The sequence below is a fragment of the Capsella rubella genome, unplaced genomic scaffold, assembly GCF_000375325.1.
Source record: "Capsella rubella cultivar Monte Gargano unplaced genomic scaffold, Caprub1_0 scaffold_8, whole genome shotgun sequence".
Classification (NCBI taxonomy): Eukaryota; Viridiplantae; Streptophyta; class Magnoliopsida; order Brassicales; family Brassicaceae; genus Capsella; species Capsella rubella.
In genome coordinates, this window is record NW_006238916.1 from 11664287 (window position 1) to 11676912 (window position 12626).

General features: G+C 38.6%; 6 protein-coding genes across 9 annotated transcripts; 3 read left to right on the top strand and 3 right to left on the bottom strand.

Annotated features, from left to right (window-relative positions):
* Nucleotides 1-726: 726 nt before the first annotated feature.
* LOC17876612 (zinc finger CCCH domain-containing protein 67) lies at nucleotides 727-3767 on the top strand. Of its 3 annotated transcripts, XM_023787762.1 has the most exons (7): nucleotides 727-1297; nucleotides 1606-1650; nucleotides 1743-1808; nucleotides 2301-2420; nucleotides 2506-2805; nucleotides 2919-3191; nucleotides 3339-3767. In XM_023787762.1, the coding sequence occupies exons 1-7, from the start codon at nucleotides 878-880 to the stop codon at nucleotides 3501-3503; spliced, it is 1389 nt and encodes a 462-aa protein (XP_023643530.1). In that variant the 5' UTR covers nucleotides 727-877; the 3' UTR covers nucleotides 3504-3767. The 3 variants fall into 3 exon arrangements, with proteins under 3 accessions (XP_023643530.1, XP_006282213.1, XP_023643536.1); XM_006282151.2 differs by lacking the exon at nucleotides 1606-1650 and having other exon boundaries at nucleotides 730-1297; XM_023787768.1 differs by lacking the exon at nucleotides 1606-1650 and having other exon boundaries at nucleotides 1155-1297; nucleotides 1751-1808.
* A 363-nt stretch (nucleotides 3768-4130) lies between these two features.
* LOC17877336 (RPM1-interacting protein 4) lies at nucleotides 4131-5154 on the bottom strand. 2 transcript variants are annotated; one of them, XM_006281632.2, is made up of 3 exons: nucleotides 4905-5154; nucleotides 4583-4795; nucleotides 4131-4484 (listed from the first exon to the last, which is right to left on the bottom strand). In XM_006281632.2, exons 1-3 carry the CDS (start codon nucleotides 4911-4913, stop codon nucleotides 4461-4463), a joined length of 246 nt encoding a protein of 81 aa, XP_006281694.1. In that variant the 5' UTR covers nucleotides 4914-5154; the 3' UTR covers nucleotides 4131-4460. The 2 variants fall into 2 exon arrangements, with proteins under 2 accessions (XP_006281694.1, XP_023643539.1); XM_023787771.1 differs by having other exon boundaries at nucleotides 4583-5154.
* A 331-nt stretch (nucleotides 5155-5485) lies between these two features.
* LOC17874761 lies at nucleotides 5486-7877 on the top strand. Its single transcript, XM_006282103.2, has 10 exons — nucleotides 5486-5646; nucleotides 5757-5782; nucleotides 5910-5997; nucleotides 6125-6337; nucleotides 6534-6656; nucleotides 6771-6828; nucleotides 6955-7028; nucleotides 7209-7297; nucleotides 7393-7466; nucleotides 7604-7877. Exons 1-9 carry the CDS (start codon nucleotides 5542-5544, stop codon nucleotides 7460-7462), a joined length of 846 nt encoding a protein of 281 aa, XP_006282165.1. The 5' UTR covers nucleotides 5486-5541; the 3' UTR covers nucleotides 7463-7466; nucleotides 7604-7877.
* On the bottom strand, nucleotides 7830-9552 carry LOC17875507 (oxygen-independent coproporphyrinogen-III oxidase-like protein sll1917). The gene is made up of 2 exons (XM_006280330.2): nucleotides 8658-9552; nucleotides 7830-8575 (listed from the first exon to the last, which is right to left on the bottom strand). The coding sequence occupies exons 1-2, from the start codon at nucleotides 9467-9469 to the stop codon at nucleotides 7945-7947; spliced, it is 1443 nt and encodes a 480-aa protein (XP_006280392.1). The 5' UTR covers nucleotides 9470-9552; the 3' UTR covers nucleotides 7830-7944.
* Nucleotides 9553-9560: 8 nt separating this feature from the next.
* On the top strand, nucleotides 9561-10597 carry LOC17875376 (30S ribosomal protein S21, chloroplastic). Its single transcript, XM_023781038.1, has 2 exons — nucleotides 9561-10134; nucleotides 10215-10597. The coding sequence occupies exons 1-2, from the start codon at nucleotides 9680-9682 to the stop codon at nucleotides 10351-10353; spliced, it is 594 nt and encodes a 197-aa protein (XP_023636806.1). The 5' UTR covers nucleotides 9561-9679; the 3' UTR covers nucleotides 10354-10597.
* Nucleotides 10598-10607: 10 nt separating this feature from the next.
* On the bottom strand, nucleotides 10608-12473 carry LOC17876255 (nucleoside diphosphate kinase II, chloroplastic). Its single transcript, XM_006280961.2, has 7 exons — nucleotides 12196-12473; nucleotides 11953-12009; nucleotides 11766-11852; nucleotides 11529-11609; nucleotides 11318-11430; nucleotides 11180-11229; nucleotides 10608-10880 (listed from the first exon to the last, which is right to left on the bottom strand). Exons 1-7 carry the CDS (start codon nucleotides 12448-12450, stop codon nucleotides 10813-10815), a joined length of 711 nt encoding a protein of 236 aa, XP_006281023.1. The 5' UTR covers nucleotides 12451-12473; the 3' UTR covers nucleotides 10608-10812.
* Nucleotides 12474-12626: the final 153 nt, after the last annotated feature.

Genomic DNA, 12626 nt, shown 5'->3' on the forward strand with positions numbered 1-12626 from the left:
GTTTGTATACAGTACATTTTTGGACATTAGGAAGTCAAAAAGCTTTGTATAACATACCAAAAACAAAAATTATATTAAATTTCATTTAATTTTGTGTTGACTTATGAATAAAATTTAAGAGGTATAAAATATAATCTAATGGAATATAATGGATCATTTAAGGAAATTTGTTTTTTTCTTTAATAGGATATCGATCATCTTGACTAAATCAGAAACATGGCAAAAAACTATAGACAATATGTTTTTGATGCTTGACACATCTAACACTTGCATAAAATACAATATTAGTTTTTGACGATATTCCAACGAATTTTCGATTGATTCTTACATATCGGAGAATAATTTGTGAAACTTACCTGAAATTGTTTTTACCGGATTCTCCACATTCTCTTCCCTTTCTCTAACTTTATCCCTACCAATCTTCCAATTAAGGAAACATTACAACATTTTCCCCAACAAGACTTATTACATAGGCACTATTTCTAAACATTACAAACTATAGTATCGAATTTCAAAAATATCATAATAATGTTAAGAGAGATGTGAGTCATGAGACAACTTCAGGGTTGTACTTGCAATTTTAAATAGAATATATGCGTTTAAACTAAAGTATCAGTTATTACACGTTGGGTACACAGTTTCACTCCAATTCTCTCACTCGTGTCGCTTTTACATAAAATGACAAAAATACCCCCATAATCCAAAAAACGTGATAAAAAAAAGTTAAAACTTTGATTTGTTCTTTTTCTTCTTCTTCGTCTTCGGTCTTCCTTTTGTTTCTTTACCTTTTTTTTTTTGATTTTTTTTGATTTGATCTTCTCTTCTCGGTTGAAATTTAGGGATTTCTGTAAAATTGTAATGTGGTTCTGAGTAAATCATGAGCAAGCCTGAAGAAATTTCCGACCCGAATCCATCCGTCCCGGATCCGAAACCACCGTCTCGATCTTCCTCCGATGAGGCCACCGTCACCGTCGCCGATGGGGATCATTCTGATCTCAATCAGGTTTCTGAGGAGCTAAGTGATCAATTCAAAAATGTGGGTTTGGATGATTCTGCGAATGAGCTGAGTGTGCCAATTAGTGGCTATGAGGGTAATGTAGAAACGGATTCGAGGGCGTTAGGCAGCGATCAGAAGGAGGAAGAAGATGAGAGCGAGCGTGAGAGTTCCGTCGAGAGGAGAATGATTGTGTACCCAGTGAGACCTGATGCAGAGGATTGTTCGTTTTATATGAGAACGGGGAGCTGCAAATATGGATCAAGTTGCAAGTTCAATCACCCTGCTCGAAGGAGACTTCAAGTACTTTTCTTTTACTGATCATCTTTGCATGTTTAAAATTTTTCAAATTCTGACACAAAATTTCAGATTTTGTTTGCTCTCCTGACATGGCACTGATTCTTAATTGCGGGGCGTTCTGTTCAACTTAGGCAAAAGAGAAAAAATAATTAATTATGCATGTGCGTATCAGTCTTATGTTTATTCATTTGTCTAATTTATTGTTGGACCAAAAGGGGAAAGCTTGATTTAGGATTGCTGTTCTAGCCATACTTGAGTGCAATCAGTTTTGAGTTTGCTTCGTTTTTTATTACTCTGGTTTTTTGGTTTAGGATTTGAATTCTCTTGGGAAAGTAAATGAACGAGAAAGGGAAATGGTATGAACGAGAAAGGGAAAAGGAGTTACTTTAAACGAAAATGATCTTCTTATAACTCTTTTTCACTATTCTAATGTTTTGTTTATTGGAAGATTGGTAGGGAGAAAGCAAGGGAAAGGGAAGAGGAGGTGGATAATCTGAAGCTGATGGAATGCAAGGTTAATTTTTTTTCCTTTACTCTGTAATGACGTAGCAGGATTACATTATTTTCTCATCGTGTATCCTTTATGTTATTATGCTCATAGTTCGTTCAAACATCTAACACTTGTATGCTAGTCGGCTCATGTAGTTGTCTTAGGCTGTTATTACAAAAGCTTTCTTAGTTGGAAGAACTGTGTATATGCCAGACAGTGAACAATGAAGTTTTCTGGTGTGGTTGTTGTTTTGTGCATGGCAAATTCTTTGATGCTTTAGGTGCTTGGTTTGTAAAAGGTGGATGGTAAGTGGTTACCTTTATCTTAAATCCATATATATATTTTATCATGGTTTATGGACATAGTCTATCAGTCTCTCACTTTCTATGGGGAGTGCACTCTTGAACCTCTCTTCTTTGTGTTGTATGTGTTTGTTCTCTCCTTTTATTCCCCTTTTTCTTTTCAAAGTCTGTCATCTGATATCCTACCTATGTCCCCCAATTCCGGGGTTTGCAGTACTACTTCAGGACTGGAGGGTGCAAATATGGAGAGTCTTGCAGATTCAGCCACATGAAAGAACAGACTTCTCTGGCCTCACGACCAGAGCTTAACTTCCTAGGCCTTCCTATCCGACCGGTATTCCATTAATTGGTTTGCACGTTCTAGAATTCTGTTTGCAACAGCTTTATGGATACGCTATAATAGTGTAAGCTATTGACAGGGAGAGAAAGAATGTCCTTTCTACATGCGCAATGGCTCCTGCAAGTTTGGATCTGACTGCAAATTTAATCATCCTGATCCAACGGCTATTGGAGGAGTTGATTCACCGTTGTTCCGTGGCAATAACGGTGGATCCGTTGGATCATTTTCCCCTAAGGCCCCACCACCCCAAGTAAGCTCAACTTCTTGGTCGTCATCGAGACATATGAACGGTACTGGTACTGCTCCTTTTATTCCAGCCATGTTCCCTCAGAATCGTGGAGTTTCTTCACCTCAAGCTTCAGAGTGGAATGGGTATCAGGTAGTTAATACCAGCCCTGCTTTTGCATCAGTTATTTTGATGCCTTTTTCTTTTTCTTTATCTAGATAAAACTATATACTTACTTTTGAAGTTTTCATTTTCCATCTGTGTAGGGGTCTTCTGCCTATCCACCAGAAAGGAGTGTGCTTCCTCCTTCCACATACTCGATGAACAATTCATTAGCTGAAACTAGTTCATTCTCACAATACCAACAGCAGATACCTGTTGAGGAATTCCCAGAACGTCCGGATCAACCAGAGTGCACTTATTATCTTAAAACTGGGGACTGTAAGTTCAAATATAAATGCAAATATCATCATCCGAAGAATAGGTTGCCGAAGCAAGCCCCATTCTCTTTCAATGACAAGGGCTTGCCCCTAAGGCCTGTGAGTTTTTTCTCCATCCATGCTGTTCATCTTTGCTAATATTAGGAAGCCACTGAGAACATGATCTTTTTGGTGAATTTGTTTCAAAATCCCTTCTCTTATTTCACAGTCTGAACCCCTTTTCCTTTACTTTTTTTATACTTTCAGGATCAGAGCATGTGTACACACTACAGCCGATATGGCATCTGCAAATTTGGTCCAGCTTGTAGATTTGATCATTCCATACCGCCTACATTCTCGCCCAGCAGCTCCCTAACCGTAGAAGCTCCTCAAGTTGGCGCCAATGGAAATGAAGATGATAGCTGGCATTGACATCACATGTTCAGAAGCCTGCGTAAGGGATGCTTTTTTCTTTACCATCATAGGCTTTTCAGTTCTTAGGATCAAACTCTTCTTTTGGTTTTGGAGTTTATGACATTTAGGTAAATTATAGTTTCTAAACTACATCTATCTGGCAAATCAATGCTTGTTACAGGATTCTCACTGAATAATTTTTGTTCTCTGGCTTTAACTGTAACTATCTCCTCATTCACTCTAAGGTTCAGTCTAATGGAAGCATGTTGTGGTTTATGTTTTGCACCTCTTCCATTGGTGGCTCTGCTATGAAATAATTGCCTGGATATTTTGCCTGGATATTTTGCCTGGTTCTGTTCATATCTAAATCTTATAAATATTGCTAGAACCAAAAAACGGCATTATATATTGACCGAGATAGTTATGCCTGCTTCTATGTCAGGACACATGTTTCTGCTATGATCGTCTGGTGCAGTGTCATTAGTCTCTTACAAGTGTTTCACTTTTCTGAAACCGAAAATCGCAATCTAACCTTATAGAGTTAAGATTGTGACCTCCTGTCAGAACCGTCGAATGTTAAATTTTGTTAGGGTTTAAGAGATTGAATCTATTGGAAGGCTGCTGTACAGATGCCTTATTATAATATTGTTTCATCGATATGAAGGATAGCATTATGTCTGAGAAGAACTATGTCTCAAAATCTTATTTCCATCAGAAACCAAGTTCTTAGATGGAGTCAGAAGATAGAATTTATATCCATTGTGTGGGCAAAATGTTGGCAAGGCAAATAAAAGGAAAGGAACAAAAAAGTATACTGAACAAGTATAATATCAGCAGAAGACAGAAAAAGAAAACTGAAGGTGTAGTATGGTCTTTAAACTGTTAATCCCTTTCGTTTCACTTTGTTTGAGATCTCTCTCTGCTAACTTCTTCAGCTTCGCTATGCCACTCGGATTCTTCAGAAGATGGCAGGATTTAACGGAAGCAAAACCATTTATTCTGCGCAGAAAACATAGATCAGGTACTGAGTTTTATGGAAACTAAATGGTTTTTTGGCCTCGTCTAGATGTTAATGTGATGAGAAAAAAGTAAACTACCTTAGCTTTTGGGTTTTGGGAATCAAGGTGATTGTTTTGATCGGAGTTATGGTTTCTCTGAGGTGTAGCCAGACTATTAGGGCCAGCGCCGGATGCTTTCTTGGTCTTCTTCTCGTCACTAGCTTTGCTGAAAATGACTGTGAAGCCTTCGGCTGATGCGGGATTGTTCACATCCCATTCACCAAACTTTGGCAATGGCTTCCCTTTATTTTCCTGCACCAGAAAACAGAGCATTCACTAGAGATAAGAAAAGCTAGAGACTTTATATGAGGATGATCATCATATGATGAAGGGTAAAGTCTGAAGAGATTCTTCTTCTTACCGTCGCCATTGTTGAGATCGAATCAAGAGGAAAATATCAAGATCTAGAGAGAGAGAGAAATGTGGGAAGAGAGAGAAGGGAAATGAAGTTGTAATATAGAGGGAGATGAAGGGAGAAACATAAGAGGGGAACACGTCGTCGTTGACAACAGCATTAACCAAATCAAACTTTTTTTTTTTGTTTTTTTGCTCCATTATACATTAACACATCTTCTTCTTTCCCGCGTATTTCCCCCAACCGTACTACCTAAATTAATTATTTTCAAACAAAAATAATTTAAAAACCGTCAACCATCCCTAAATATATATAACGTGCGTTGAAATTTACATTAGTACAAATCATTGTATGTATTACATAACTTGGTAACATATGTATTACAATAATTTATCAATTGCCAAAAAGTAGAAGTAGAAGCTAGAGCACACGAATTGATGAGAAAAAAAGAAGCCCAATATAGTTGTATAAGTAGAGCGTCATATTGGGCCTAGGCCTAGAGGGTCTACAAATCAATCTGTTTGGATGCAGTGATAACCCCATTACCAAATAAATTGGCTTTTTTCTTTCTACCCAAAACCAAAAAAAAAAAAAAACATTATTCACAAAATAGAAATTTTAGCAGAGATTGATTTCCCGGCACATGAGATTGTGTCGCTTCGCTACTTCGATGGGAAGACTTGGCGAATCACTTCCCGTGATTCCTCTACTCTTTGCTCTTCTTCTTCTTCATCAATCACTCTCTCAGGTATCTGAAGATCCCACTTATATTCATAGACTTACCGATTCACTTCTTCTTCTTCTTCTTCTGATCTATAGTTAATGAATTGTTTATGTTGTTTTTTGCTCTCTCTGTAGGGGTTGGAAGAATCTGAATCTACTAGGTGAGCATCCCAATTCAACTCTTGCCCCTGTACTAAAAAAACAAGAAACTTTCTCAACAACTGCTTGATTAGTTAGTTTGTGTAAGATTATTTCCAGCTTCTGAGTTTGTCTTGTCATGGAATTCAGATTGGTTAACGAAGAAGTAGGAGGTAGTGCTCCAGAAATACATTGTTCCCGAGAAAGAAGTCGAGCAGCTTGGCAGATTATTCAAGATGTAAGTTCTACATATTCAATTATATATGAGTTTTGATTGAATATAATTTCTACTTCCTATAGTTGGTTGATTTTAGGTAAAGTAATTTGGTTTTTGATTGCTCATAATTTGGATATTTGGTTGGCAGTATTTGACGCCGTTTGTGGAACGGGAGAGAGGATATCAAATTCCAAAGACTTGTAGGCTTCATCCTGATAATGATTTATACAGAGATCAGGAACTGCATAAGATTCACGTTGATGTCTTCGAATGGAAATGTGGTTACTGCAAGAAAAGTTTCAACGAGGAGAAGTTTATTGACAAGCATTTTGCCACTAGACATTATAATCTTTTGAATACGGTTTGCGGTTTCTCTTACCTTGGTCTCTTTTTCTTTTATCTTTGGGATAACATGTCAGTATGGAAGTCTCTTATTTTTAGATATATACAAAGTCACTTAGCTGTGATATCGCTAGATTTTTAGTTCTCTGTCTGACTTCTGCGTTTCAAAGGAACTCTCTTGAGCTGATACTAGAAAACCTGTTTGAATGTTTCAGACGGATACAAAGTGTTTGGCCGACCTGTGTGGTGCATTGCATTGTGACTTTGTATTGAGCTCTAAGAAACCAAAGAGCAAGTGCAACCCTGCTGCTGTTGCCAAGAACCGTCATCTCTGCGAGGTTGCTTTCCTGGGTTCTATTTCAATTGTATTTTTCTGCTCTGGATCCATGACATCTTAATACTCTACTTCGATACTGATTTTACGTTTGTTCTGCCCTCTCTTGTTTATCTAGAGCGTTGCCAATAATTGTTTCCCAGTGAGTCAAGGTCCCGCAGCTAGCCGTCTTCATGGTATGTTTCCTTACTGTGAGGCCTTCCAAGTGAATCTTTGCTCACTGAATACTAGATAATTCTAAAATACGTTCCTTGAAATGTGCCCAAATCACCCTCTTTGCTTTTGATATTTTATGACTGAAGAACACTTTTTGCGCCAATTCTGTGATGCTCATACCTGCACTGGAAAAGATAAACCGTTTCCTAAAGGAGGCAAGGTAAGATCTTTTAAACCTTCACAATCATTTTGTGTGCTAAATGAGTATGTTACTGATTTCTGAAAGAAAGCAGATTTGTTTTCATTTGCTTCTTATACTATGCTTATCTGTTTCTTGTGGAAACCAGTAAAGAAATATATTCTTTTTACCATTAACATCTGGCTATGCTAATACGTGCAGAAGAGATCAGGTGTCTTCTACCTCGCCATTTCAATATTGACCTTGATGCTACTCCCACTCTTTTATCTTCTAGTCTTCTTACATCAGAGGTACCGTATGATGTTACTTGCTTTTAATTTCCATCATTGCTTTGTTCTTGAAAAAGTCCTTTTGGTCACTTTGTTGTTTCTATTGTCTTTAACAGAGAAAAGAGAAGTGGAACACAAGAGTTGCGTCGGATTATAAAAAGTGGAAAGAAACCAAAACCATCATAAGATGGTAATCCTCTCAAACATTGGCTTATTAAATATGTACAAGTTTCATTCTCTAGACAGCCTGAGAATCTCGCTATGGTATATCAAATCATTTTCAGTTCCTAAGGGCTACTCTTTCTCTTTCTTTAACATTTTGTACAGGTGATCTTCAGACTGCTCATCGATATTGGTTTGGTGAATCACAAATCTTCCGCATTACTCTCCTTCTCAAGCCAGAAACTTATGGATTCTCAGAAGAGAGTGTTTCTGTTTCTTTGTGGTTATAACGGTTGTCTATGGATATCCCAATGGAGACAAATGATTTTTTATGTAAGCTTGTAGAAACAGTTGTCCACAGAAGTAGGATTAGTGATTAATTTCCCTGTAATTTTACCGAATCTTCATACATATCAATGAAAAAAAACAGTTTGAACCACAATCTATCATAGTAAGGAACTAAGGATGTACAAAAACAACCTTTCTCTGTTAGTAGCTTCAAAAATTTAAGGAGCTACCACGCCAAACGCTAGAGATATCAACTCATTCGAGAGGAGGAAACCATCTGGATCTTTCAGCCTAAGGTACCTCACGTGATTCTCAATCTTCGCCTCGTCACTTGCAACTAAGGTGTTGACTTCATCACTCATCACTTCTCTTCTCATATCATCCAAACAAACAATGTGCCCACTCTCCACATAAGGCTCATACACTTTACAGATCGATTTCACTACCTCACTGCCAAAAGCTTCACCGAACTCCTTCAGATCAAGCCCTTTAGATGTTCTGAAAGATAGCATTACGATGTCAGTCGCAACATCCTTGAGATCAACAACACCGGTTCCACACCAGTTTGCTGCACCATTCTCCAAGTCAGCCACGTAGTTTGTGTATTCCTTAAGCCTCCTTGGCCTCGAAAACCTCAACCCTCCAACATAACTAGCTGAACCTAACCCAAAAGCATAGAACGGCTTGTTCTTCCAGTATATTAAGTTGTGTTTGCACTTGAAATCACCTTTCGAGTAACTGCTGACTTCATAATGCTCATAACCTGCTCCACGAAGCATCGATGATGCTGTTTTATAAAACTCTGCAGATTGTGTTTCTGAAGGAAGAGGGGATTGTCCCGGAGTGTACCTATACAAGTTCATGATCTCAATTCGTTCCTGCTCAAGTAACACTCAAAAAAACTTAAGCAAACTTCGATTAATATACTTACAAGTTTCCAAACTTTGTGCCTTGTTCCACTTGGAGATCATATACAGAGACATGATTAGGCTTTGATTGGATAGCTAATCTCAAACTCTCTTCCCACATATCCAACGTCTGGTGAGGCAAAGAAGATATAAGATCCATACTCCAATTCTCAACTCCACATTCTTTAACAAACTCAATTGCCTCGTACACTTGAGAGACACCATGAGCTCTCCCACAAGCTTTCAAAAGCTCATCTTGAAATGCTTGAACTCCTAAAGACACTCTGTTCACTCCCAAATCCATCAATTCCTTCAGTTTCTGACCATCAAACGTGCCTGGATCCATCTCCATTGATATCTCAGCATCTGGAGTCAACCCGAAATTCAAAGTCAAAGTTTCCAGAACCAAAGAAACAAGCTTAGGAGGAACAAGAGAAGGCGTCCCACCTCCGAAAAACACAGTCTCTAGATTCGGGTTCGCATCAAAATCCGTTCTTGTAGCTTTTATCTCTCTAACGAGCAGATCCACATAGTTTGTGATACGTGGGTCATCTTCTTTCCCTTCCTCGTAGACATTAGAAGAAGAAGAGGACGTGCCTAGAGCTAAGATTGGGAAGTCACAGTAATGGCAGCGTTTGCGACAAAACGGAAGATGAACGTATGCAGATGTTGGTGGACCTTGATGTAACGTGGTAAGATTGGTTGACGCATTTCGTCGAGCACTTGGCGTAGTATCTTGAAGAACAACCTTATTAAAAGCTTGGAAAATAAACCTCGAAGCCTTGGGTTTACCTGCGAACGATAAAATAATTGGAGAAATCGTCGTTTTCAGCATAATTACACCCAAAAAGAAACGAGAGGAACCAAAAAAAAAAGAGACACAGAGCAGAGAGAAGCTTCGAAGATCAAAGTTCACTCGTCTCGTTTATATGCTTAAGACGACGTCGTTTGTGAGTCGGAAACCAAATTAGTAGACTCACTTAAAACTTAAACCACTCTGCTTAGTGAACTAATTACTACAATTAAAAAACATTATACAATAAGAATGACCGGAGTGTTCACTTATTCAGACGGGAAAGAAATGGCGCTAGAATCGATGGCTTCTCTCTCCGATCTCCTCTCCTCTCTTCTCTCGTCGAAACCACCGTCTCCGTCGATTCTGAAACCTATGACGCTTCCGACTTCCGTACCCGCGAGATCGTCATTGCAGCACTTGTCGATGACGACGAAGATTTTAACGGCCGGTAACGATGACGTCACCAATCGCGTGGCGTATCCTTCGCTGGCGAACGCGAACCTCGTCTTCTTCAAGTCCGGCTACTACAACGTCGAGGTGGTGCCTAAGGAAGGCGAATCGGAGGAGCAGCTGGTGAACGATTTCAAGAGGTCATGTTTCAGAGCCGGTGTGTTGCAGGAATCTCGAAGACGACGATTCTTCGAGAGCTCACAGGAGAAGAAGAAGCGTAAGACCAAAGAAGCTGCTAAGAAGTATCGGAAAAGGTCAGATTCTTTTTTCACTTTTGTCTTTTTTTCAAACACACTTGAAGAAGTTGAGTGAGTCAATAGATTTGATATTACAGGAGACCAAACCCTAAAACAAAGCCACAATCAACTCCAGAAACCCACAAGAGCAGGAATGTTTCCAGAGAAGACGAAGAAGACGATCACTGGGAACTTCCTCCTGACGATATTGAGATTCCATATACTAACCGGTCTTAGAAGCAAACCGGAATCTTATTCCGGTACAGTGATGTGAACAATCGCAATCATGCGCATCTGCATTTTGTAAAGCCACTCTCTTGTAGGTCTGCACATTCGTTTCTTTTGATGTTCTTAGCTTGTGTACTTCCTTAGAAAAACTTACATTGCTCAGTGTAAGGAGTGAAGAAAAATGATTTTGGAGATGTTTCTGTAACGTTGAACTACATGCAGATGAATATATAAATCAAGATGTTTTCTGTTTTGTAACAAAGAACCGAATTGTACGTATGAATCTATAACTCAACTGGGTTACATGAAAAGTGATCAAAGATATGAGAAGAAATAGTATAAGCCATGAATTGGCAGTTATCACATTGCCGCCAAAATCAAGAACAAAATGACCAAAGCTCATTCTCAGTAACAAGAAAGGAGTAAAGATACTGTAGACCATTATAATTGAATCTGTCTTCTTAATGATCACTCCCTTAGCCATGAAGCTAGAGCTGAATCCCACTCGCATAGCTCGCCTTCTTTGAACCACAGAGCTATACCAAAACCACAATAACCAAAATGTCACCAGATGAAAACTAAAAGTTTAACAAACTAAGGAATGAGAATACTTGGCCAAACTAAGACAATGAAGAACCATAGACATAGTTTTAATGATTTGGCGAATCCAAACACTTTGTGTCGTGTTATGTGGTCGGTTTATTTGAAGATTCGAATAAAAACCATGCTGATTTCAATACTCAACCAAATTTCACTAATGCCACTAAGTTAGACGTAGTCAATGTCTCAATGGTGAAAGATGGGTGAACAATTTTTAAGAAACTAGAAATCTCACCAATCTCACGCTTGCCGTTATCAGGACTATCACTACCATGCACAATGTTCCTGCAAATTTCATAATGTTATGTATGCACCATGAGAATCATCTTAAGTGCTTACTTTCAACAACTTTTAAAGGTAACAGGAGTCCAACCTTCCAGTTTGTACAGCAAGATCACCCCTTATAGTACCAGGTTCAGCTTGGAGAGGATCTGTTTTTCCTATCAGCTTCCTGGCTGAAGCAACAACACCAACACCTTCCCAAGCCTTTACAAGATTTAAAACATCAAAAGCAATTAACTAAACTAATTTACAAGTTGAAAATCAGAGAGAAAATCAAATATGAGTTTATTGATAAGCCGTACCATACACACAACTGGACCTGAAGTGATGTACTCAATCAGGCTAGGAAAGAAAGATTTAGCACTAAGATCCTTGTAATGTTCCTGCCAACACAAGATTATTCTGTCAATTAGATAAACTACAAAGTCATGATTAGGCTTCATATTCTCAAGGCTTCTCAAGGATTTAATTCATCTAATAACCTCATTGAACCAGTGAAGTTATGATCAATTACATAAGTGAATATGAGAGTATCAAACCTCAGCCAATTCTTTTGGGCACTGAAACATCTTAAGTCCAATTAGTTTAAATCCCTTCTTCTCAAAACGAGAGATGATTTCTCCAACCTAAGAGCATCAAATACGGAATTTGTTAGCCAAAATAGCATCATCCTATCACACAACAGCTCCATAATTTGCCTCAAAAACGAGTAGTAAAATAGCTTACAAGGCCTCGTTGTATACCATCAGGTTTAACCATGATATAAGTCTCCTCAACATCCTCCTGAAACAATACAGAACAACGTAATAAAGATCAAAACCCCAGTCAATTGCAATGAGGTTCATCAAATTTGAATCTTAAGTTCCTCATTTCGTAGTTCAAACATGACTCGGTGAATTTGAAAACAAATACCACACCTAACAAACTAAAAATACAAAGTATTTCGCATTAGTGAAGATAAAGCACTACCATAGAAGCGACAAGGTGAGGGAGGAAGATTCCGGAGTTGGCGGAGCTGGAAGCGCGAATACGGCGGCGAGACGATGAATCGCGCGAGAAGAGACGGAACTGAGGACGAAATGCCGCTAACTCAGTGCGTAAGTTAACCTTAGCCGTAGAACAGTGTGGATTGAGACTTGCCGAGTATTTTGCCGGCGGCGAAGAAGACAACGACGACGAAGCGACACAGAGAGTCCATTTACTAACCACAGCGACTCCCACCATTTTCTCGCTTTGTTTCAGCTTCTCACTGCCTTTGCTTCATCTAATAAGGACAACGTAAAATGACATACCTACCCTTTATCCAGATAATTTGGGTCCAGTTGATCAATCAAAAAGTATAGGGGTCAGAACTCATAAGTAATAAATGTGATTTCGACTAACAAAGAGAAGAAAGACTG

Bases quoted from the DNA above. Each gene is read 5' to 3' on its own strand.
- LOC17877336 (XM_023787771.1), bottom strand. From the start codon at position 4,816: ATGCTCTGTTTTCTGGTGCAGGAAAATAAAGGGAAGCCATTGCCAAAG. The intron at 4,485-4,582 runs GTAGTTTACTTT...TTTTCTGCGCAG, and splicing joins CCCAAAACCCAAAAGCTAAG to AATAAATGGTTTTGCTTCCG.
- LOC17875507 (XM_006280330.2), bottom strand. From the start codon at position 9,469: ATGCTGAAAACGACGATTTCTCCAATTATTTTATCGTTCGCAGGTAAA. The intron at 8,576-8,657 runs GTAAGTATATTA...GAACTTGTATAG, and splicing joins GGCACAAAGTTTGGAAACTT to GTACACTCCGGGACAATCCC.
- LOC17874761 (XM_006282103.2), top strand. From the start codon at position 5,542: ATGAGATTGTGTCGCTTCGCTACTTCGATGGGAAGACTTGGCGAATCA. The intron at 6,338-6,533 runs GTTTGCGGTTTC...TGAATGTTTCAG, and splicing joins ATTATAATCTTTTGAATACG to ACGGATACAAAGTGTTTGGC. The intron at 7,298-7,392 runs GTACCGTATGAT...TGTCTTTAACAG, and splicing joins CTAGTCTTCTTACATCAGAG to AGAAAAGAGAAGTGGAACAC.
- LOC17875376 (XM_023781038.1), top strand. From the start codon at position 9,680: ATGACCGGAGTGTTCACTTATTCAGACGGGAAAGAAATGGCGCTAGAA. The intron at 10,135-10,214 runs GTCAGATTCTTT...TTGATATTACAG, and splicing joins GCTAAGAAGTATCGGAAAAG to GAGACCAAACCCTAAAACAA.
- LOC17876255 (XM_006280961.2), bottom strand. From the start codon at position 12,450: ATGGTGGGAGTCGCTGTGGTTAGTAAATGGACTCTCTGTGTCGCTTCG. The intron at 12,010-12,195 runs GTAGTGCTTTAT...GTATTGTTTCAG, and splicing joins CTCACCTTGTCGCTTCTATG to GAGGATGTTGAGGAGACTTA. The intron at 11,610-11,765 runs GTTTGATACTCT...TTGTGTTGGCAG, and splicing joins GCCCAAAAGAATTGGCTGAG to GAACATTACAAGGATCTTAG.
- LOC17876612 (XM_023787762.1), top strand. From the start codon at position 878: ATGAGCAAGCCTGAAGAAATTTCCGACCCGAATCCATCCGTCCCGGAT. The intron at 1,298-1,605 runs GTACTTTTCTTT...TTTTTGGTTTAG, and splicing joins CTGCTCGAAGGAGACTTCAA to GATTTGAATTCTCTTGGGAA. The intron at 1,809-2,300 runs GTTAATTTTTTT...CGGGGTTTGCAG, and splicing joins TGAAGCTGATGGAATGCAAG to TACTACTTCAGGACTGGAGG.